At 42.0% G+C, this 26,033-nt stretch overlaps 1 protein-coding gene across 3 annotated transcripts; it reads left to right on the forward strand.

Moving 5' to 3' along the window:
• Positions 1–22,972: 22,972 nt before the first annotated feature.
• On the forward strand, positions 22,973–24,603 carry LOC139063485 (spectrin alpha chain, non-erythrocytic 1-like). 3 transcript variants are annotated; one of them, XR_011516842.1, is made up of 6 exons: positions 22,973–23,192; positions 23,616–23,708; positions 23,819–23,923; positions 23,999–24,031; positions 24,112–24,148; positions 24,357–24,603. XR_011516842.1 is itself a non-coding variant. In XM_070545398.1 (5 exons), the coding sequence occupies exons 2-5, from the start codon at positions 23,643–23,645 to the stop codon at positions 24,432–24,434; spliced, it is 399 nt and encodes a 132-aa protein (XP_070401499.1). In that variant the 5' UTR covers positions 22,973–23,192; positions 23,616–23,642; the 3' UTR covers positions 24,435–24,603. The 3 variants fall into 3 exon arrangements, 2 of the variants coding, with proteins under 2 accessions (XP_070401499.1, XP_070401500.1); XM_070545398.1 differs by having other exon boundaries at positions 23,999–24,148; XM_070545399.1 differs by lacking the exon at positions 22,973–23,192 and having other exon boundaries at positions 23,504–23,708; positions 23,999–24,148.
• Positions 24,604–26,033: the final 1,430 nt, after the last annotated feature.

The raw sequence follows: 26,033 nt of genomic DNA on the forward strand, positions 1-26,033 counted from the left end.
TTGTAGGGGCTGTTGATTGGAGTACACTAAAACAAACCTGACCTCTCTAGGACATTCAGAAGCCAAGTTATAAGCCCACAAAGGTGTAACTGGACTACTTCTTTAAAGTGACATCAGGCCCGGTGACCTTTGGGACATGGTTTTACCCCCTGTAGGAATGTGCGATCATCTTGAAACGTTCAGATCACTTACAACTCAATAGATTCTACCTTCTTGTAGCGTTTCAGCCTGATTGGACCTTGTTTTCACACAAATGGACCCAGAATGATGTGAAATTGTGCTTCGTGCAACATAATTCTGGGTGCCATTTACAAACCATAAGTGCTAATGACTCCATTCCTTTTTGTGGTTGTAGGGGCTGTTGATTGGAGTACACTAAAACAAACCTGATCTCTCTAGGACATTCAGAAGCCAAGTTATAAGCCCTCAAAGGTGTAACTGGACTACTTCTTTAAAGTGACACCAGGCCCGGTGACATTTGGGACATGGTTTGACCCCCTTGGGAAAGTGCTATCATCTTGAAACGTTCAGATCACTTACAACTCAATAGATTCTACTGTCCTGTAACGTTTCAGCCTGATTGGACCTTGTTTTCACACAAATGAACCCAGAATGATGTGAAATTGTGCTTAGTGCAGCATAATTCTGGGTGCCATTTAAAAACCATAAGTGCTAATGACTCCATTCCTTTTTGAGGTTGTAGGGGATGTTGATTGGAGTACACTAAAACAAACCTGATCTCTCTAGGACATTCAGAAGCCAAGTTATAAGCCCACAAATATGTAACTGGACTACTTCTTTAAATTGACAACAGATCCGGTGACCTTTGGGACATGGTTTGACCCCCTTAGGAAAGTGCTATCATCATGAAACGTTCAGATCACTTACAACTCAATAGATTCTACCTTCCTGTAACGTTTCAGCCTGATTGGACCTTGTTTTCACACAAATGAACCCAGAATGATGTGAAATTGTGCTTCATGCAACATAATTCTGGGTGCCATTTACAAACCATAAGTGCTAATGACTCCATTCCTTGTTGTGGTTGTAGGGGCTGTTGATTGGAATACACTAAAACAAACCTGACCTCTCTAGGACATTCAGAAGCCAAGTTATAAGCCCACAAAGTGTAACTGGACTACTTCTTTAAAGTGACATCAGGCCCGTTGACCTTTGGGACATGGTTTTACCCCCTATAGGAATGTGCAATCATCTTGAAACGTTCAGATCACTTACAACTCAATAGATTCTACCTTCTTGTAGCGTTTCAGCCTGATTGGACCTTGTTTTCACACAAATGGACCCAGAATGATGTGAAATTGTGCTTAGTGCAACATAATTCTGGGTGCCATTTACAAACCATAAGTGCTAATGACTCCATTCCTTTTTGTGGTTGTAGGGGCTGTTGATTGGAGTACACTAAAACAAACCTGATCTCTCTAGGACATTCAGAAGCCAAGTTATAAGCCCACAAATGTGTAACTGGACTACTTCTTTAAATTGACACCAGATCCGGTGACCTTTCAGACATGGTTTGACCCCCTTAGGAAAGTGCTATCATCATGAAACGTTCAGATCACTTACAACTCAATAGATTCTACCTTCCTGTAACGTTTCATCCTGATTGGACCTTGTTTTCACACAAATGAACCCAGAATGATGTGAAATTGTGCTTCGTGTAACATAATTCTGGGTGCCATTTACAAACCATAAGTGCTAATGGCTCCATTCCTTTTTGTGGTTGTAGGGGCTGTTGATTGGAGAACACTAAAACAAACCTAACCTCTCTAGGACATTCAGAAGCCAGGTTATAAGCCCACAAAGGTGTAACTGGACTACTTCTTTAAAGTGACATCAGGCCCGGTGACCTTTGGGACATGGTTTTACCCCCTATAGGAATGTGCGTTTATCTTGAAACGTTCAGATCCCTTACAACTCAATAGATTCTACCTTCTTGTAGCGTTTCAGCCTGATTGGACCTTGTTTTCACACAAATGGACCCAGAATGATGTGAAATTGTGCTTCGTGCAACATAATTCTGGGTGCCATTTACAAACCATAAGTGCTAATGACTCCATTCCTTTTTGTGGTTGTAGGGGCTGTTGATTGGAGTACACTAAAACAAACCTGATCTCTCTAGGACATTCAGAAGCCAAGTTATAAGCCCACAAATGTGTAACTGGACTACTTCTTTAAATTGACACCAGATCCGGTGACATTTCGGACATGGTTTGACCCCCTTAGGAAAGTGCTATCATCATGAAACGTTCAGATCACTTACAGCTCAATCGATTCTACCTTCCTGTAACGTTTCAGCCTGATTGGACCTTGTTTTCACACAAATGAACCCAGAATGATGTGAAATTGTGCTTCGTGCAACATAATTCTGGGTGCCATTTAAAAACCATAAGTGCTAATGACTCCATTCCTTTTTTGTGGTTGTAGGGGCTGTTGATTGGAGTATACTAAAACAAACCTGATCTCTCTAGGACATTGAGAAGCCAAGTTATAAGCCCACAAAGGTGTAACTGGACTACTTCTTTAAAGTGACACCAGGCCCGGTGACCTTTGGGACATGGTTTGACCCCCTAGAGGAATGTGCGATCATCTTGAAACGTTCAGATCACTTACAACTCAATAGATTCTACCTTCTTGTAGCGTTTCAGCCTGATTGGACCTTGTTTTCACACAAATGGACCCAGAATGATGTGAAATTGTGCTTCGTGCAACATAATTCTGGGTGCCATTTACAAACCATAAGTGCTAATGACTCCATTCCTTGTTGTGGTTGTAGGGGCTGTTGATTGGAGTACACTAAAACAAACCTGACCTCTCTAGGACATTCAGAAGCAAAAGTTATAAGCCCACAAAGGTGTAACTGGACTACTTCTTTAAAGTGACATCAGGCCCGGTGACCTTTGGGACATGGTTTTACCCCCTATAGGAATGTGTGATCATCTTGAAACGTTCAGATCACTTACAACTCAATAGATTCTACCTTCTTGTAGCGTTTCAGCCTGATTGGACATTGTTTTCACACAAATAGACCCAGAATGATGTGAAATTGTGCTTCGTGCAACATAATTCTGGGTACCATTTACAAACCATAAGTGCTAATGACTCCATTCCTTTTTGTGGTTGTAGGGGCTGTTGATTGGAGTACACTAAAACAAACCTGATCTCTCTAGGACATTCAGAAGCCAAGTTATAAGCCCACAAATGTGTAACTGGACTACTTCTTTAAATTGACACCAGATCCGGTGACCTTTCGGACATGGTTTGACCCCCTTAGGAAAGTGCTATCATCATGAAACGTTCAGATCACTTACAACTCAATAGATTCTACCTTCCTGTAACGTTTCAGCCTGATTGGACCTTGTTTTCACACAAATGAACCCAGAATGATGTGAAATTGTGCTTCGTGCAACATAATTCTGGGTGCCATTTACAAACCATAAGTGCTAATGACTCCATTCCTTGTTGTGGTTGTAGGGGCTGTTGATTGGAGTACACTAAAACAAACCTGACCTCTCTAGGACATTCAGAAGCCAAGTTATAAGCCCACAAAGGTGTAACTGGACTACTTCTTTAAAGTGACATCAGGCCCGGTGACCTTTGGGACATGGTTTTACCCCCTATAGGAATGTGCGATCATCTTGAAACGTTCAGATCACTTACAACTCAATAGATTCTACCTTCTTGTAGCGTTTCAGCCTGATTGGACCTTGTTTTCACACAAATGGACCCAGAATGATGTGAAATTGTGCTTCGTGCAACATAATTCTGGGTGCCATTTACAAACCATAAGTGCTAATGACTCCATTCCTTTTTGTGATTGTAGGGGCTGTTGATTGGAGTACACTAAAACAAACCTGATCTCTCTAGGACATTCAGAAGCCAAGTTATAAGCCCACAAATGTGTAACTGGACTACTTCTTTAAATTGACACCAGATCCGGTGACCTTTCGGACATGGTTTGACCCCCTTAGGAAAGTTCTATCATCATGAAACGTTCAGATCACTTACAACTCAATAGATTCTACCTTCCTGTAACGTTTCAGCCTGATTGGACCTTGTTTTCACAAAAATGAACCCAGAATGATGTGAAATTGTGCTTCGTGCAACATAATTCTGGGTGCCATTAACAAACCATAAGTGCTAATGGCTCCATTCCTTTTTGTGGTTGTAGGGGCTGTTGATTGGAGAACACTAAAACAAACCTAACCTCTCTAGGACATTCAGAAGCCAAGTTATAAGCCCACAAAGGTGTAACTGGACTACTTCTTTAAAGTGACACCAGGCCCGGTGACCTTTGGGACATGGTTTTACCCCCTATAGGAATGTGCGATCATCTTGAAACGTTCAGATCACTTACAACTCAATAGATTCTACCTTCTTGTAGCGTTTCAGCCTGATTGGACCTTGTTTTCACACAAATGAACCCAGAATGATGTGAAATTGTGCTTCGTGCAACATTATTCTGGGTGCCATTTAAAAACCATAAGTGCTAATGACTCCATTCCTTTTTGAGGTTGTAGGGGATGTTGATTGGAGTACACGAAAACAAACCTGATCTCTCTAGGACATTCAGAAGCCAAGTTATAAGCTCACAAAGGTGTAACTGGACTACTTCTTTAAATTCACACCAGATCCGGGGACCTTTGGGACATGGTTTGACCCCCTTAGGAAAGTGCTATCATCATGAAACGTTCAGATCACTTAAAACTCAATAGATTCTACCTTCCTGTAACATTTCAGCCTGATTGGACCTTGTTTTCACACAAATGAACCCAGAATGATGTGAAATTGTGCTTCGGGCAACATAATTCTGGGTGCCATTTACCAACCTCTAAGTGCTAATGACTCCATTCCTTTTTGAGGTTGTAGGGGCTGTTGATTGGAGTACACTAAAACAAACCTGATCTCTCTAGGACATTCAGAAGCCAAGTTATAAGCCCACAAAGGTGTAACTGGACTACTTCTTTAAAGTGACATCAGGCCCGGTGACCTTTGGGACATGGTTTTACCCCCTATAGGAATGTGCGTTTATCTTGAAACGTTCAGATCACTTACAACTCAATAGATTCTACCTAGCGTTTCAGCCTGATTGGACCTTGTTTTCACACAAATGGACCCAGAATGATGTGAAATTGTGCTTCGTGCAACATAATTCTGGTTGCCATTTACAAACCATAAGTGCTAATGACTCCATTCCTTTTTGAGGTTGTAGGGGCTGTTGATTGGAGTACACTAAAACAAACCTGATCTCTCTAGGACATTCAGAAGCCAAGTTATAAGCCCACAAAGGTGTAACTGGACTACTTCTTTAAAGTGACATCAGGCCCGGTGACCTTTGGGACATGGTTTTACCCCCTATAGGAATGTGCGTTTATCTTGAAACGTTCAGATCACTTACAACTCAATAGATTCTACCTAGCGTTTCAGCCTGATTGGACCTTGTTTTCACACAAATGGACCCAGAATGATGTGAAATTGTGCTTCGTGCAACATAATTCTGGTTGCCATTTACAAACCATAAGTGCTAATGACTCCATTCCTTTTTGTGGTTGTAGGGGCTGTTGATTGGAGTACACTAAAACAAACCTGATCTCTCTAGGACATTCAGAAGCCAAGTTATAAGCCCACAAATGTGTAACTGGACTACTTCTTTAAATTGACACCAGATCCGGTGACCTTTCGGACATGGTTTGACCCCCTTAGGAAAGTGCTATCATCATGAAACGTTCAGATCACTTACAGCTCAATCGATTCTACCTTCCTGTAACGTTTCAGCCTGATTGGACCTTGTTTTCACACAAATGAACCCAGAATGATGTGAAATTGTGCTTCGTGCAACATAATTCTGGGTGCCATTTAAAAACCATAAGTGCTAATGACTCCATTCCTTTTTGTGGTTGTAGGGGCTGTTGATTGGAGTATACTAAAACAAACCTGATCTCTCTAGGACATTCAGAAGCCAAGTTATAAGCGCACAAAGGTGTAACTGGACTACTTCTTTAAATTGACACCAGATCCGGTGACCTTTGGGACATGGTTTGACCCCCTTAGGAAAGTGCTATCATCATGAAACGTTCAGATCACTTACAACTCAATAGATTCTACCTTCATGTAACATTTCAGCCTGATTGGACCTTGTTTTCACACAAATGAACCCAGAATGATGTGAAATTCTGCTTCGTGCAACATTATTCTGGGTGCCATTTAAAAACTATACGTGCTAATGACTCCATTCCTTTTTGAGGTTGTAGGGGCTGTTGATTGGAGTACACTAAAACAAACCTGATCTCTCTAGGACATTCAGAAGCCAAGTTATAAGCCCTCAAAGGTGTAACTGGACTACTTCTTTAAAGTGACACCAGGCCCGGTGACCTTTGGGACATGGTTTGACCCCCTATAGGAATGTGCGATCATCATAAAACGTTCAGATCACTTACAACTCAATAGATTCTACCTTCTTGTAGCGTTTCAGCCTGATTGGACCTTGTTTTCACACAAGTGGACCCAGAATGATGTGAAATTGTGCTTCGTGCAACATAATTCTGGGTGCCATTTACAAACCATAAGTGCTAATTACTCCATTCCTTTTTGTGGTTGTAGGGGCTGTTGGTTGGAGTACATTAAAACAAACCTGATCTCTCTAGGACATTCAGAAGCCAAGTTATAAGCCCACAAATGTGTAACTGGACTACTTCTTTAAATTGACACTAGATCCGGTGACCTTTGGGACATGGTTTGACCCCCTTAGGAAAGTGCTATCATCATGAAACGTTCAGATCACTTACAACTCAATAGATTCTACCTTCCTGTAACGTTTCAGCCTGATTGGACCTTGTTTTCACACAAATGAACCCAAAATGATGTGAAATTGTGCTTAGTGCAGCATAATTCTGGGTGCCATTTAAAAACCATAAGTGCTAATGACTCCATTCCTTTTTGAGGTTGTAGGGGATGTTGATTGGAGTACACTAAAACAAACCTGACCTCTCTAGGACATTCAGAAGCCAAGTTATAAGCCCACAAAGGTGTAACTGGACTACTTCTTTAAAGTGACACCAGGCCCGGTGACCTTTGGGACATGGTTTGACCCCCTATAGGAATGTGCGATCATCTTGAAACGTTCAGATCACTTACAACTCAATAGATTCTACCTTCTTGTAGCGTTTCAGCCTGATTGGACCTTGTTTTCACACAAATGGACCCAGAATGATGTGAAATTGTGCTTCGTGCAACATAATTCTGGGTGCCATTTACAAACCATAAGTGCTAATGACTCCATTCCTTTTTGTGGTTGTAGGGGCTGTTGATTGGAGTACACTAAAACAAACCTGATCTCTCTAGGACATTCAGAAGCCAAGTTATAAGCCCACAAATGTGTAACTGGACTACTTCTTTAAATTGACACCAGATCCGGTGACATTTCGGACATGGTTTGACCCCCTTAGGAAAGTGCTATCATCATGAAACGTTCAGATCACTTACAGCTCAATCGATTCTACCTTCCTGTAACGTTTCAGCCTGATTGGACCTTGTTTTCACACAAATGAACCCAGAATGATGTGAAATTGTGCTTCGTGCAACATAATTCTGGGTGCCATTTAAAAACCATAAGTGCTAATGACTCCATTCCTTTTTGTGGTTGTAGGGACTGTTGATTGGAGTATACTAAAACAAACCTGATCTCTCTAGGACATTGAGAAGCCAAGTTATAAGCCCACAAAGGTGTAACTGGACTACTTCTTTAAATTCACACCAGATCCGGTGACCTTTGGGACATGGTTTGACCCCCTATAGGAATGTGCGATCATCATAAAACGTTCAGATCACTTACAACTCAATAGATTCTACCTTCTTGTAACGTTTCAGCCTGATTGGACCTTGTTTTCACACAAGTGGACCCAGAATGATGTGAAATTGTGCTTCGTGCAACATAATTCTGGGTGCCATTTACAAACCATAAGTGCTAATGACTCCATTCCTTTTTGTGGTTGTAGGGGCTGTTGGTTGGAGTACATTAAAGCAAACCTGATCTCTCTAGGACATTCAGAAGCCAAGTTATAAGCCCACAAATGTGTAACTGGACTACTTCTTTAAATTGACACTAGATCCGGTGACCTTTGGGACATGGTTTGACCCCCTTAGGAAAGTGCTATCATCATGAAACGTTCAGATCACTTACAACTCAATAGATTCTACCTTCCTGTAACGTTTCAGCCTTATTGGACCTTGTTTTCACACAAATAGACCCAGAATGATGTGAAATTGTGCTTCGTGCAACATAATTCTGGGTACCATTTACAAACCATAAGTGCTAATGACTCCATTCCTTTTTGTGGTTGTAGGGGCTGTTGATTGGAGTACACTAAAACAAACCTGATCTCTCTAGGACATTCAGAAGCCAAGTTATAAGCCCACAAATGTGTAACTGGACTACTTCTTTAAACTGACACCAGATCCGGTGACCTTTCGGACATGGTTTGACCCCCTTAGGAAAGTGCTATCATCATGAAACGTTCAGATCACTTACAACTCAATAGATTCTACCTTCCTGTAACGTTTCAGCCTGATTGGACCTTGTTTTCACACAAATGAACCCAGAATGATGTGAAATTGTGATTAGTGCAGCATAATTCTGGGTGCCATTTAAAAACCATAAGTGCTAATGACTCCATTCCTTTTTGAGGTTGTAGGGGATGTTGATTGGAGTACACTAAAACAAACCTGACCTCTCTAGGACATTCAGAAGCCAAGTTATAAGCCCACAAAGGTGTAACTGGACTACTTCTTTAAAGTGACACCAGGCCCGGTGACCTTTGGGACATGGTTTGACCCCCTATAGGAATGTGCGATCATCTTGAAACGTTCAAATCACTTACAACTCAATAGATTCTACCTTCTTGTAGCGTTTCAGCCTGATTGGACCTTGTTTTCACACAAATGGACCCAGAATGATGTGAAATTGTGCTTCGTGCAACATAATTCTGGGTGCCATTTACAAACCATAAGTGCTAATGACTCCATTCCTTTTTGTGGTTGTAGGGGCTGTTGATTGGAGTTCACTAAAACAAACCTGATCTCTCTAGGACATTCAGAAGCCAAGTTATAAGCCCACAAAGGTGTAACTGGACTACTTCTTTAAATTGACACCAGATCCGGTGACCTTTGGGACATGGTTTGACCCCCTTAGGAAAGTGCTATCATCATGAAACGTTCAGATCACTTACAACTCAATAGATTCTACCTTCCTGTAACATTTCAGACTGATTGGACCTTGTTTTCACACAAATGAACCCAGAATGATGTGAAATTGTGCTTCGTGCAACATAATTCTGGGTGCCATTTAAAAACCATACGTGCTAATGACTCCATTCCTTTTTGAGGTTGTAGGGGCTGTCTATTGGAGTACACTAAAACAAACCTGATCTCTCTAGGACATTCAGAAGCCAAGTTATAAGCCCTCAAAGGTGTAACTGGACTACTTCTTTAAAGTGACACCAGGCCCGGTGACCTTTGGGACATGGTTTGACCCCCTATAGGAATGTGCGATCATCATGAAACGTTCAGATCACTAACAACTCAATAGATTCTACCGTCTTGTAACGTTTCAGCCTGATTGGACCTTGTTTTCACACAAGTGGACCCAGAATGATGTGAAATTGTGCTTCGTGCAACATAATTCTGGGTGCCATTTACAAACCATAAGTGCAAATGACTCCATTCCTTTTTGTGGTTGTAGGGACTGTTGATTGGAGTATACTAAAACAAACCTGATCTCTCTAGGACATTGAGAAGCCAAGTTATAAGCCCACAAAGGTGTAACTGGACTACTTCTTTAAATTGACACGAGATCCGGTGACCTTTGGGACATGGTTTGACCCCCTATAGGAATGTGCGATCATCATAAAACGTTCAGATCACTTACAACTCAATAGATTCTACCTTCTTGTAACGTTTCAGCCTGATTGGACCTTGTTTTCACACAAGTGGACCCAGAATGATGTGAAATTGTGCTTCGTGCAACATAATTCTGGGTGCCATTTACAAACCATAAGTGCTAATGACTCCATTCCTTTTTGTGGTTGTAGGGGCTGTTGGTTGGAGTACATTAAAGCAAACCTGATCTCTCTAGGACATTCAGAAGCCAAGTTATAAGCCCACAAATGTGTAACTGGACTACTTCTTTAAATTGACACTAGATCCGGTGACCTTTGGGACATGGTTTGACCCCCTTAGGAAAGTGCTATCATCATGAAACGTTCAGATCACTTACAACTCAATAGATTCTACCTTCCTGTAACGTTTCAGCCTGATTGGACCTTGTTTTCACACAAATGAACCCAGAATGATGTGAAATTGTGCTTAGTGCAGCATAATTCTGGGTGCCATTTAAAAACCATAAGTGCTAATGACTCCATTCCTTTTTGAGGTTGTAGGGGATGTTGATTGGAGTACACTAAAACAAACCTGACCTCTCTAGGACATTCAGAAGCCAAGTTATAAGCCCACAAAGGTGTAACTGGACTACTTCTTTAAAGTGACACCAGGCCCGGTGACCTTTGGGACATGGTTTGACCCCCTATAGGAATGTGCGATCATCTTGAAACGTTCGGATCACTTACAACTCAATAGATTCTACCTTCTTGTAGCGTTTCAGCCTAATTGGACCTTGTTTTCACACAAATGGACCCAGAATGATGTGAAATTGTGCTTCGTGCAACATAATTCTGGGTGCCATTTACAAACCATAAGTGCTAATGACTCCATTCCTTGTTGTGGTTGTAGGGGCTGTTGATTGGAGTACACTAAAACAAACCTGACCTCTCTAGGACATTCAGAAGCAAAAGTTATAAGCCCACAAAGGTGTAACTGGACTACTTCTTTAAAGTGACATCAGGCCCGGTGACCTTTGGGACATGGTTTTACCCCCTATAGGAATGTGTGATCATCTTGAAACGTTCAGATCACTTACAACTCAATAGATTCTACCTTCTTGTAGCGTTTCAGCCTGATTGGACCTTGTTTTCACACAAATAGACCCAGAATGATGTGAAATTGTGCTTCGTGCAACATAATTCTGGGTACCATTTACAAACCATAAGTGCTAATGACTCCATTCCTTTTTGTGGTTGTAGGGGCTGTTGATTGGAGTACACTAAAACAAACCTGATCTCTCTAGGACATTCAGAAGCCAAGTTATAAGCCCACAAATGTGTAACTGGACTGCTTCTTTAAATTGACACCAGATCCGGTGACCTTTCGGACATGGTTTGACCCCCTTAGGAAAGTGCTATCATCATGAAACGTTCAGATCACTTACAACTCAATAGATTCTACCTTCCTGTAACGTTTCAGCCTGATTGGACCTTGTTTTCACACAAATGAACCCAGAATGATGTGAAATTGTGCTTCGTGCAACATAATTCTGGGTGCCATTTACAAACCATAAGTGCTAATAACTCCATTCCTTGTTGTGGTTGTAGGGGCTGTTGATTGGAGTACACTAAAACAAACCTGACCTCTCTAGGACATTCAGAAGCCAAGTTATAAGCCCACAAAGGTGTAACTGGACTACTTCTTTAAAGTGACATCAGGCCCGGTGACCTTTGGGACATGGTTTTACCCCCTATAGGAATGTGCGATCATCTTGAAACGTTCAGATCACTTACAACTCAATAGATTCTACCTTCTTGTAGCGTTTCAGCCTGATTGGACCTTGTTTTCACACAAATGGACCCAGAATGATGTTAAATTGTGCTTCGTGCAACATAATTCTGGGTGCCATTTACAAACCATAAGTGCTAATGACTCCATTCCTTTTTGTGGTTGTAGGGGCTGTTGATTGGAGTACACTAAAACAAACCTGATCTCTCTAGGACATTCAGAAGCCAAGTTATAAGCCCACAAATGTGTAACTGGACTACTTCTTTAAATTGACACCAGATCCGGTGACATTTCGGACATGGTTTGACCCCCTTAGGAAAGTGCTATCATCATGAAACGTTCAGATCACTTACAGCTCAATCGATTCTACCTTCCTGTAACGTTTCAGCCTGATTGGACCTTGTTTTCACACAAATGAACCCAGAATGATGTGAAATTGTGCTTCGTGCAACATAATTCTGGGTGCCATTTAAAAACCATAAGTGCTAATGACTCCATTCCTTTTTGTGGTTGTAGGGACTGTTGATTGGAGTATACTAAAACAAACCTGATCTCTCTAGGACATTGAGAAGCCAAGTTATAAGCCCACAAAGGTGTAACTGGACTACTTCTTTAAATTGACACCAGATCCGGTGACCTTTGGGACATGGTTTGACCCCCTATAGGAATGTGCGATCATCATAAAACGTTCAGATCACTTACAACTCAATAGATTCTACCTTCTTGTAACGTTTCAGCCTGATTGGACCTTGTTTTCACACAAGTGGACCCAGAATGATGTGAAATTGTGCTTCGTGCAACATAATTCTGGGTGCCATTTACAAACCATAAGTGCTAATGACTCCATTCCTTTTTGTGGTTGTAGGGGCTGTTGGTTGGAGTACATTAAAGCAAACCTGATCTCTCTAGGACATTCAGAAGCCAAGTTATAAGCCCACAAATGTGTAACTGGACTACTTCTTTAAATTGACACTAGATCCGGTGACCTTTGGGACATGGTTTGACCCCCTTAGGAAAGTGCTATCATCATGAAACGTTCAGATCACTTACAACTCAATAGATTCTACCTTCCTGTAACGTTTCAGCCTGATTGGACCTTGTTTTCACACAAATGAACCCAGAATGATGTGAAATTGTGCTTAGTGCAGCATAATTCTGGGTGCCATTTAAAAACCATAAGTGCTAATGACTCCATTCCTTTTTGAGGTTGTAGGGGCTGTTGATTGGAGTACACTAAAACAAACCTGACCTCTCTAGGACATTCAGAAGCAAAAGTTATAAGCCCACAAAGGTGTAACTGGACTACTTCTTTAAAGTGACATCAGGCCCGGTGACCTTTGGGACATGGTTTTACCCCCTATAGGAATGTGTGATCATCTTGAAACGTTCAGATCACTTACAACTCAATAGATTCTACCTTCTTGTAGCGTTTCAGCCTGATTGGACCTTGTTTTCACACAAATAGACCTAGAATGATGTGAAATTGTGCTTCGTGCAACATAATTCTGGGTACCATTTACAAACCATAAGTGCTAATGACTCCATTCCTTTTTGTGGTTGTAGGGGCTGTTGATTGGAGTACACTAAAACAAACCTGATCTCTCTAGGACATTCAGAAGCCAAGTTATAAGCCCACAAAGGTGTAACTGGACTGCTTCTTTAAATTGACACCAGATCCGGTGACCTTTCGGACATGGTTTGACCCCCTTAGGAAAGTGCTATCATCATGAAACGTTCAGATCACTTACAACTCAATAGATTCTACCTTCCTGTAACGTTTCAGCCTGATTGGACCTTGTTTTCACACAAATGAACCCAGAATGATGTGAAATTGTGCTTCGTGCAACATAATTCTGGGTGCCATTTACAAACCATAAGTGCTAATGACTCCATTCCTTGTTGTGGTTGTAGGGGCTGTTGAATGGAGTACACTAAAACAAACCTGACCTCTCTAGGACATTCAGAAGCCAAGTTATAAGCCCACAAAGGTGTAACTGGACTACTTCTTTAAAGTGACATCAGGCCCGGTGACCTTTGGGACATGGTTTTACCCCCTATAGGAATGTGCGATCATCTTGAAACGTTCAGATCACTTACAACTCAATAGATTCTACCTTCTTGTAGCGTTTCAGCCTGATTGGACCTTGTTTTCACACAAATGGACCCAGAATGATGTGAAATTGTGCTTCGTGCAACATAATTCTGGGTGCCATTTACAAACCATAAGTGCTAATGACTCCATTCCTTTTTGTGGTTGTAGGGGCTGTTGATTGGAGTACACTAAAACAAACCTGATCTCTCTAGGACATTCAGAAGCCAAGTTATAAGCCCACAAATGTGTAACTGGACTACTTCTTTAAATTGACACCAGATCCGGTGACCTTTCGGACATGGTTTGACCCCCTTAGGAAAGTGCTATCATCATGAAACGTTCAGATCACTTACAACTCAATAGATTCTACCTTCCTGTAACGTTTCAGCCTGATTGGACCTTGTTTTCACACAAATGAACCCAGAATGATGTGAAATTGTGCTTCGTGCAACATAATTCTGGGTGCCATTTACAAACCATAAGTGCTAATGGCTCCATTCCTTTTTGTGGTTGTAGGGGCTGTTGATTGGAGAACACTAAAACAAACCTAACCTCTCTAGGACATTCAGAAGCCAAGTTATAAGCCCACAAAGGTGTAACTGGACTACTTCTTTAAAGTTACACCAGGCCCGGTGACCTTTGGGACATGGTTTTACCCCCTATAGGAATGTGCGATCATCTTGAAACGTTCAGATCACTTACAACTCAATAGATTCTACCTTCTTGTAGCGTTTCAGCCTGATTGGACCTTGTTTTCACACAAATGAACCCAGAATGATGTGAAATTGTGCTTCGTGCAACATTATTCTGGGTGCCATTTAAAAACCATAAGTGCTAATGACTCCATTCCTTTTTGAGGTTGTAGGGGATGTTGATTGGAGTACACGATAACAAACCTGATCTCTCTAGGACATTCAGAAGCCAAGTTATAAGCTCACAAAGGTGTAACTGGACTACTTCTTTAAATTCACACCAGATCCGGGGACCTTTGGGACATGGTTTGACCCCCTTAGGAAAGTGCTATCATCATGAAACGTTCAGATCACTTAAAACTCAATAGATTCTACCTTCCTGTAACATTTCAGCCTGATTGGACCTTGTTTTCACACAAATGAACCCAGAATGATGTGAAATTGTGCTTCGGGCAACATAATTCTGGGTGCCATTTACAAACCATAAGTGCTAATGACTCCATTCCTTGTTGTGGTTGTAGGGGCTGTTGATTGGAGTACACTAAAACAAACCTGATCTCTCTAGGACATTCAGAAGCCAAGTTAGAAGCCCACAAAGGTGTAACTGGACTACTTCTTTAAAGTGACATCAGGCCCGGTGACCTTTGGGACATGGTTTTACCCCCTATAGGAATGTGCGTTTATCTTGAAACGTTCAGATCACTTACAACTCAATAGATTCTACCTAGCGTTTCAGCCTGATTGGACCTTGTTTTCACACAAATGGACCCAGAATGATGTGAAATTGTGCTTCGTGCAACATAATTCTGGGTGCCATTTACAAACCATAAGTGCTAATGGCTCCATTCCTTTTTGTGGTTGTAGGGGCTGTTGATTGGAGAACACTAAAACAAACCTAACCTCTCTAGGACATTCAGAAGCCAAGTTATAAGCCCACAAAGGTGTAACTGGACTACTTCTTTAAAGAGACACCAGGCCCGGTGACCTTTGGGACATGGTTTTACCCCCTATAGGAATGTGCGATCATCTTGAAACGTTCAGATCACTTACAACTCAATAGATTCTACCTTCTTGTAGCGTTTCAGCCTGATTGGACCTTGTTTTCACACAAATGAACCCAGAATGATGTGAAATTGTGCTTCGTGCAACATTATTCTGGGTGCCATTTAAAAACCATAAGTGCTAATGACTCCATTCCTTTTTGAGGTTGTAGGGGATGTTGATTGGAGTACACGAAAACAAACCTGATCTCTCTAGGACATTCAGAAGCCAAGTTATAAGCTCACAAAGGTGTAACTGGACTACTTCTTTAAATTCACACCAGATCCGGGGACCTTTGGGACATGGTTTGACCCCCTTAGGAAAGTGCTATCATCATGAAACGTTCAGATCACTTAAAACTCAATAGATTCTACCTTCCTGTAACATTTCAGCCTGATTGGACCTTGTTTTCACACAAATGAACCCAGAATGATGTGAAATTGTGCTTCGGGCAACATAATTCTGGGTGCCATTTACAAACCATAAGTGCTAATGAATCCATTCCTTGTTGTGGTTGTAGGGGCTGTTGATTGGAGTACACTAAAACAAACCTGATCTCTCTAGGACATTCAGAAGCCAAGTTATAAGCCCACAAAGGTGTAACTGGACTACTTCTTTAAAGTGACATCAGGCCCGGTGACCTTTGGGACATGGTTTTACCCCCTATAGGAATGTGCGTTTATCTTGAAACGTTCAGATCACTTACAACTCAATAGATTCTACCTAGCGTTTCAGCCTGATTGGACCTTGTTTTCACACAAATGGACCCAGAATGATGTGAAATTGTGCTTCGTGCAACATAATTCTGGGTGCCATTTACAAACCATAAGTGCTAATGACTCCATTCCTTTTTGTGGTTGTAGGGGCTGTTGATTGGAGTACACTAAAACAAACCTGATCTCTCTAGGACATTCAGAAGCCAAGTTATAAGCCCACAAATGTGTAACTGGACTACTTCTTTAAATTGACACCAGATCCGGTGACCTTTCGGACATGGTTTGACCCCCTTAGGAAAGTGCTATCATCATGAAACGCTCAGATCACTTACAGCTCAATCGATTCTACCTTCCTGTAACGTTTCAGCCTGATTGGACCTTGTTTTCACACAAATGAACCCAGAATGATGTGAAATTGTGCTTCGTGCAACATAATTCTGGGTGCCATTTAAAAACCATAAGTGCTAATGACTCCATTCCTTTTTGTGGTTGTAGGGGCTGTTGATTGGAGTATACTAAAACAAACCTGATCTCTCTAGGACATTCAGAAGCCAAGTTATAAGCGCACAAAGGTGTAACTGGACTACTTCTTTAAATTGACACCAGATCCGGTGACCTTTGGGACATGGTTTGACCCCCTTAGGAAAGTGCTATCATCATGAAATGTTCAGATCACTTACAACTCAATAGATTCTACCTTCATGTAACATTTCAGCCTGATTGGACCTTGTTTTCACACAAATGAACCCAGAATGATGTGAAATTGTGCTTCGTGCAACATTATTCTGGGTGCCATTTAAAAACCATACGTGCTAATGACTCCATTCCTTTTTGTAGTTGTAGGGGCTGTTGATTGGAGAACACTAAAACAAACCTAACCACTCTAGGACATTCAGAAGCCAAGTTATAAGCCCACAAAGGTGTAACTGGACTACATCTTTAAAGTGACACCAGGCCTGGTGACCTTTGAGACATGGTTTTACCCCCTATAGGAATGTGCGATCATCTTGAAACGTTCAGATCACTTACAACTCAATAGATTTCTACCTTCTTGTAGCGTTTCAGCCTGATTGGACCTTGTTTTCACACAAATGAACCCAGAATGATGTGAAATTGTGCTTCGTGCAACATAATTCTGGGTGCCATTTAAAAACCATAAGTGCTAATGACTCCATTCCTTTTTTGAGGTTGTAGGGGATGTTGATTGGAGTACACTAAAACAAACCTGATCTCTCTAGGACATTCAGAAGCCAAGTTATAAGCCCACAAATGTGTAACTGGACTACTTCTTTAAATTGACACCAGATCCGGTGACCTTTGGGACATGGTTTGACCCCCTTAGGAAAGTGCTATCATCATGAAACGTTCAGATCACTTACAACTCAATAGATTCTACCTTCCTGTAACGTTTCAGCCTGATTGGACCTTGTTTTCACACAAATAAACCCAGAATGATGTGAAATTGTGCTTCGTGCAACATAATTCTGGGTGCCATTTACAAACCATAAGTGCTAATGACTCCATTCCTTGTTGTGTTTGTAGGGGCTGTTGAATGGAGTACACTAAAACAAACCTGACCTCTCTAGGACATTCAGAAGCCAAGTTATAAGCCCACAAAGGTGTAACTGGACTACTATGGGGCCAATTCACTGACTAAAGTGGTCGTACTTGTAAACTGAAGATTCGTGCGTGGTAGTCAACGGTCATGCATAATATTAATGACTTGTACCCAAAGCTAAGCTTTTGTAAACTCTTGCCTCTGAAAATAAGATTGAAAAATCTACAACACTAATCAGTTACGAGTATGAAGTAAAAGTTTATCAATACGAAGTGAAATTTTACGACTGTGACAAAAGACGACTCTCCAGTTATGAATAAGAATTATGTGCTGCCAAAACAGTGACACCTGATGACGTCAGGGTCACAGGCATTATGCGTCGAGCAAAGAAACAACGATCTTCTATACTGCGCATGCGTTTCCCGTTTTGCGCTCTCAGCGGCAACATGGAGGACGGAGAGAACCAAAACACAGGAGTTGGTAATGCATCTAAAATTTAATTGCCAACATCAACAGAAGAAGAAGAGGAAGAAGGAAAAGAAGACCGATCCTACACGCGTGCGTTCACTGTTTGCGTTCCTCTTGGCAACATGGCTGACGCAGAGAACCGGAGTGCTGGCAGTACTCAGGTAACAGTTTATTGCTAAGTTACTTCATTATGTTGGGGAGGTGAAGCTAAGTGCATGTCCATCTTATATCGTACGAGAGAGCCCGCTCAGTGTCTTGACATTTCAGTTCTTTCAGAATTAGTGACGTTTTCGTCTACTTCATTGTGAAAAGAGAAGTTTACTGTACTACTCTTGGCTAAACTAATGTCCCAGCCTTAAGGCTCGGGTATATAATGATTCAACTGCACCTATTAACATGATAAAAAGCCATGTTTTTTTGTTTTATTGAATTTTACTGTCTTTTTTTGGCGGTGCTAACAGTGACACCTAGTGGTGCAAGTGATGGTGACCGCACTAATGGTGAATAGAAAATAATACAACAGTCAATTCAATAGTCCTAACAGCACCAAAGAGGGACGAAGGTACAGAGACTATTTACACAAGTAGAATTAAAACACACACACATATCACCTATATGTACAGCAGGGCCATTTACAGGATGTACATCTGTCGTAAATTATTTCCTAGAATTACTGAATTATAAAAGAAAAATGGCATATGGCAGCTGCTCACCACTAAAGATAACAATACATTTGAGTAAAGTTATTTGACTATTTGAAAGTTTAATGTAAATTCTCACATGTTTTTTTTATATGAATTGCAGGTATCTTTCATTGGGATGCAGTTTATGGAGCGACTTCTGAGAAGGATCCAAGAAGTATTGCAACGTTATCCTGTAGATGTGGACTGTTTACATTTTGTTTTAAATCGTGAGATGGGACTCATACGTGCTTTTGCTAATGTGGTAGAATTTCCAGAGGATATTCTTTCTGCCATGTCCAATCTTCTAGGACTCCTTAACGCACGAGGGGAAGACAGACCACCTTCTGCTTATGTGGAGGTTGTGGGTGGATTCATGGGGCGACCCAAATTTGAGGTTTCTAAAGACTGTCTACAAAACCTTCTTGATTTGTCACTGTCCATTCCAAGCATTGCTAAACTCTTGGGCGTCTGCGAAAGGACAGTGCTTAGACGAATGCAGGAGTTTGATCTTTCCTGTAAAAAATCATACAGCAATGTTACTGAAGAGGAACTGGATACTCTTGTGCGATCAGTTAAACAGAGGATGCCACACATTGGATACAGAATGATGAAGGGACAGCTACAAGCCATGGGTCACCGTGTCAAATGGAAGCAAGTTTCAGCATCGATGCATCAGGTGGATTCAGCTGGTATTTTGGAGAGAACAGCACATTTGCGTTGTGTTGCTAGAAGGGCCTACTCTGTCAGAGGTCCACAGTCTTTGGTTCATGTGGACACAAATCATAAATTAATTAGGTAAATCTCAGCTTGTTTGTGGGAGAGAAAAAGAGAGAGACTTGCCTATCTGCCTTGTTTAAGGCTGTATGTTTATATATTCATAAAATTCAGGAGTGGGTAATCATGCTTTATTTAAAAAGAAAAAAGCTATGGGACCTGACTGTTAAATTAGCTAAAATAGCTATTTTTTCACTACAACAACCTGGCTGTTTGTGACAACCAAGCCCCCACAATGCCGCTCAGAAAATGGTCCCATCCCGGAAGTAAGAAAAATTGCAGTTCCACCCTCATCCGCTGGGGGCTGGTGCCAGAAGCGAGCAAATCCTCATTGACTCCCATGTTAAAAATGCCGATTTCACAGCAGAAATAAACATGTTTACAGCCTGGTGCCAAAACATGTTTTTTGTCTAAATTATCTAGTTTATACTCATGACAACTCTGAGGGGGGTGAATTTTTTTCTAACTCTTCTGTTTAAGTGTATTGAAAGCCTAAAATTCTGTATAATTAATGAGCATCCGACACACGTGACCGCCGCCTCAGACCCACGTGACCACAGAGCTAGCTCCGTGGAAAGGCCTCAGTACAGCCTCGGTCTGGCTTGGAAACTGCTCCGGCATTTTGAGTCTCTGTGTTTGTGCTTCTTTGGATATTATTGGTGCAATTGTTGGACAAAATGACTTGCAGTGGTATTAATTGCACTAATAGAGCGTCCAAGGAGTCTCCACTTCATTTTTTTCGGTAAGTTAAAATCTATATTCGTATTTTATGTCACTGCCACCTTTAAACTAGCTGAGTTTACCGAAGTAGCTAGCTAACTATCAGTTTAACATGTAGCATGTACTGTTTAACCATGAAATTTAAATGTAAAATACGGTAAAATAATTAATAGGGCATATTTAGATGGGTAATAGGGTAAAACCCAGTGCATTTAAGATAAAAATGGGTTGAAATATGACGGAGCGCTAAGAGGGAGACTTCTGTGTCCATTCTTCCATCCGGTAATCCCCAGCGGTCAGGCCGGGCAGCCTGACCGATCCGGCGCCTACTTGCTGCGCCTAGCTGCTGCGCGGTCTGACCGCTCGTGGAGTTTTTCATGTCTGACTTTAACCGCATCTAATACTGTATTACGGCGTGAGCGCAACAGCGACAACTTAATATCGATGTGTAAGCAGCCTGAGTGGTAGGGTGTTTTCATCTGAACCCTTAAAACCTCCAGCAGGCTATGCTGCACTATTGACGTGTTAGCGCGCGGCGCTAACAACTTAGCAACGTGACATGTCTCTGAGAAAGCGTAAAACACGGACGCTTCTTCTGAAGCGGAAAATAACACCTCTTCTTAAGCAGAGCAGGATGTCGCCTCGGCTCGTTCACGGCCGAGCCGGACTGAGCTCGATAACATTGACCAAGCACAGCCACTGGGCCGTTGTAGCTGCCACCAGGCCTGCTGAAGGAACTCCAGCGGGTTTCATCAGACTCGTAAAGTTTCTTGTTTTTGCTGGGGATTTCTGTATTTTACCGCTCCCTCCTGCAGTCTTCCCCTATTAAAATTTAAAATGTGTAACTTTATGTATTGTGATGAATGACTAATATTCATGTAAAACTAAAACGTTAGGCATTTAGGGGAAAAAAACAAAATAATAAACATTATACAGATGTCAAATAACTCAAACTGTAATTAAACTATATATTTTCAAAGTCATATAGACAGCATGATGGTTTGTGTGATCCGCGCGGTTTCACTTACACCCCTTTAATGATCAGGCTGTTTTTTATTATTTTTATCAGCTGATAGCAGTTAAAATTATGGTAAAAAATACTTTTATCTGTTTTTGATAACTTAATGCCCAGGAAGAGCATCTTCCTGGGCATTAAATATAACCCAAATGTTTTATTATGAGCAGATCTGATGAAGGTTTAGACAAGCAGTCTGCAAAGTAAAACTTGTTTAGAGTCCAAACTCTTACTAAAGCTTTTAAAAAGAAAAAATGGTTGAATTTTGAGAAATATCCACAACAGGGGAGCGAGACCTCTGAAAAATGTATATTTTCTCTGAATTCATAGAATAATGTGAAGATTCTGGGAAAAGTTGGGATTCTGAGATTAAAACGTAAATCTTTCTAATCATAATTCTGGCAGTTTTTGTGTCCTTCTGCTGTGGAAAGTCGTGCAACATGAAGATACTGAGAAGATGCTTACAACCTGTATTTTTATTCCATCCATAAATAAAATCATGAGCTATTTTTTTAATCCAAATTTGATACAAAGGGCCATCGTTGGTTCCATTCCTCTAATCTTAAAGTCATCATCAGTTTCTTCCTTTTAACAAATATTTATTTGTTCAAATATTTAATATTTATAACTGGAATATTTGTTCCTCCCTTTCCCACTGCAGTTAGTCCTGTCCTGCAACCCTGTTTTTGCAGCTTAGTGAAGCCAACCATCACTAACCTGGGGGTGGTTTTGGACCCAGAGATGCGGATGGACTCCCACATTAGCCAGGTGGTTAGATCCTGCTTTTCCCGGCTTCGCCAGCTACCAAAGATGAAGTCCATCCTGAAAGACGTGTCATATTTTCTCCCCAAGCTGGACCTGACCGTCATGTATCGGTCCAAAATAGTGTGATGATATTGTGTTTTTTGTACATAACAGACTTTTTAACAGACAAATTTGTCGCATTCTCCTACACCTCTTCACGGGCTCGCCACAGTAAATATTCTATTTGGCAAGAGATAAACTTTATTGTATTTATCCTAGTGAATCTATAATTAAACGGGTAAACTAGTATTAGCACATCCAACATCAAAGAAAGTAAAATGTTACTATCAGGAGAGGGAGAATGTTTAAGTGGTTAGCAGCAGTGTGCTAGCCGATGGCCCCCTCCATGAGGCCACCACAGCTCAGCAGAACATCGTTGTAGCTTCTTCTGGGGAGAAAAACACTTGGAGAAAAAATAAAGTTAACAGCTGAAATAGCAGGAAATAATACAGTTAAAGAGCAGATTGTAGAAGAAAGAAACCCCTGGGTTAAACTGGTCTGTCTACTGCATAATGCTGAACTCTAACATGTGTCCTCAGGGAAGGACCTGATTGGTGTCCAGAACCTGTTGAAGAAGCACCAGGCTCTGCAGGCTGAGATCACAGGTCATGAACCTCGCATCAAGGCTGTCACCCAGAAAGGAGAGACCATGGTGGAGGAAGGTAGAGCAGGTCTGGTCCTGACATGTTTCTGAGGTGTCTGCAGGTTCTGGCTCACTTTTTTTGGGTCCAGGTCACTTCGCTGGTGAGGAGGTGAAGACTAAGCTGTCAGAGCTTCATGGACGTTGGGACACGCTAAAGGCCAAGGCGTCCCAGAGGAGGCAGGACCTGGAGGACTCTCTGCAGGCCCAGCAGTACTTTGCGGATGCTAATGAGGCCGAGTCCTGGATGAGGGAGAAGGAGCCCATCGTTGGAAGTCCAGACTAAGGGAAAGACGAGGACTTGGCCGAGGTATGGAAGTCCCTTCCTGAGAAACTCCAATCGCTTTTCTTTGCTCTCTTTCCAGTCCTTCATAATTAGTGTTTCTGTATTTGTCATTTCCTTCGGTTGTCTACCAGACATCGTTGCTCGTTTGAGCGTCTCATGGGTTAGGGGTAGAAGTGCTGGCCTCGCACAGGAAGTGATGACAAACGTGTTCCCGGCGCTCTTATTTCAAACGGTTTACAAGCTGTGATGTGTGTTCCCGCTGCAGAGCAGCCATGACACGTGGCAGCCGGCAGAAGGCTCACGCTTTTCCACTAAACACCCGCAGAGCTGCGTCTGCGGTGAACTGAGCAGGGTTTGTTTTACAGTGGCGGATCCGATTGGACCATCGCTGCGAGAAAGCTCCACTTGTGTCAGACGAGCTGAAGGTTCTGATGTTCTGCTCCACAGGCTCTCCTGAAGAAGCACGAGGCCCTGATGTCGGACCTGTCGGCTTATGGCAGCAGCATCCAGGCCCTGAAGGAGCAGGCCCAGTCCTGCAGGGTGAGTTCAGAGCCCTCGGCCCGTCAGAACATTCTTATCCACCACGTTCTAACACCAGACCTGTTAACCCGACAGCAACAAGATAATCAGCAGGTGCTTTTGTCCTGCAGGACCTGAAGGCCAACGAGTCCCGCCTGAGGGACATCAACAAGGTGGCATCTGAACTGGAGTCAGAAGGTCTGATGGCTGAGGAGGCTCCTATGGTTCAGGCTCAGGTGAGCGTCACCTGTCTGCAGCAGCTGGTCCCTCTCACTTCCTGGTTTGTTAACTCTGCTCGTCTCTGTTTGTAGCAACAAGAACATCTGGGTTCTGCTCCTGGAAAGGTGCATGTTGTCCTCCGCCTCAACCAGAACCAGACGTGGTGTTTTTGTTACCACTCATTTGTTTGTTTGTTTGTTTACAGGATGAAGCCGACTCTTAACACGGCGTCACCCTGGAAGGTGAGTTCATTCAGCTGATCAGAGGTCACCTCTGATGGCCGCAGTCACGGCCGACCGTGCTGACATCACACAGGAATTCAGGTGACCCGGCAGGCACCAGGTGCTGGTGAAAGTGGGGACATGTCAGCTGGTTGCCATGGCTACAGTTATCTTTATGCATCTGTATGACTGCTGACTGGTGTGTGTTTCCTGTGACCTTTGACCTCAGACCGTACGGTTGGGCGTTCAGACGACGGCTAACTTTAATTCCATCAAGGTAAGAGGAAGCTCTTCCCTTCCTGTCTGAGCGATCCGTCTCCAGGTTTCCTCGTCCGGCGTCCAGCCCGCTGGCGTCCACCTTCATCTCACCTTCATCTCATCTCACTTCATTTATAGTGCAATACTTTCACATTATCATTTTCCCACACTTCTGTATACCTGTATTTTGTTGTTTTTCAATAAAGAATGACAAATTATTTAAGTTTGGTTTTTGTTGCACACAAATATATATCTGTAAAAAATATCTTCAAAGCTAATGTTTACATAACAAGTATGATTGGGTTTTGCAATACGGCACTCAAGTTTATTTTAGTAAGATTTTCAAACCAAGTAAAGTTAGTAAAGAACACATTTCTATTGTCTGCTAAGAAACTGTTGGGATTTAAAATGGGCCTGTTGTACAAATAACTTGTAAATGATTATTCCTCACTTTTGTCTTAACCAAAGAAATTCCAGTAATTGAGCAAAAACATTTATTTTTAACACTACATTTTATAAAACAGGGCACAGTGTCGGCACATGTATGTATGTCGATGGTCTGCCCCAACCAAACCAGGAGACACAGACGTCAGGGAGGCCAAGGTTGTCTCTGCAGCTCTCTGGGCACCACGCCTCACTCAGCTGTCCCCAATGATCCAAATGGCTATGGAGGAAAAAAAATTTAATAAAAGAATGAAACTTAAAAACTCCCAAACCTCATGTCATATTTACTAATCAGCTATGGCTGATTTATTGTTTGGATCACAGTGAGTTACACTAATTCTAATATATTTTTATTTCTATTATACATACATACTTTTTAACTGTTATTTTCACATGACTGTTATCAGGCTCTTGTTCTGGTTCTGATGATAACTCTGTGTCTTCCAGTAAGTTATCTTGTGCTTACTTCATCTGTATAATGTCTCTTTACTTTTGGTAAATTGTACTGAGTCCAGAATAAAGGCTAGCTGGCTGTACAAGATACAAACAAGTATTACGTTTTGGAAATATATGAAACACCGCCAGCATCTGTTAGAGCCTGTGGCGGGGTGCTGAGGGCCGGCTCCAGCCCAGGAATGAGCTCTACACGCCGGCCGGGAGGGTTTGAAACACCGCCATCCTCTCCTCTACTGGCTGTTCATTCTGTTATGGTTACCGGTGCTTGTGTTGCAATGTGAAACGCTTGGTCTCGGATTTTGTAAGAAAGATAATAAAATGTCCCCCCAAAATACGACTTAAATATATTTTCTCTTCTTCATGATACATTTAATGGCTGGTGCGACTCAGGAGTGATAGCGCCGAAAAAAACTGTACTGAAAACTTGCTCAAAGCAAAATGTATTCATTACGGAAATAAATTATAAACTTACCGATTTAAAACTTTTTTAATACAGGTACTTCTCACGAACAGGCGCAGAAAACCTCCACCTAAACTCCGTGTGAGGTTCAGGTCGATGGGTGTTCCAGTTAGCTCCGGTTGGGTTGAAGCTAGGTGGCTACATCCGTTAGCTCGGCTCCCACCTCCGCTTTAGCTTTGGGTTAGCCAGGGTTAGCTTCAGGTTAGCTCGTAGCTAGTTCGCCTGGGTGTCGTCACTCGAGCCCAGCCTTACAGCCACACCCTCAGCGCCTCCTCTCTTCCCTTTTAT

The sequence above is a fragment of the Nothobranchius furzeri genome, chromosome 16 (genome assembly GCF_043380555.1).
Source record: "Nothobranchius furzeri strain GRZ-AD chromosome 16, NfurGRZ-RIMD1, whole genome shotgun sequence".
NCBI classification, from domain to species: Eukaryota; Metazoa; Chordata; class Actinopteri; order Cyprinodontiformes; family Nothobranchiidae; genus Nothobranchius; species Nothobranchius furzeri.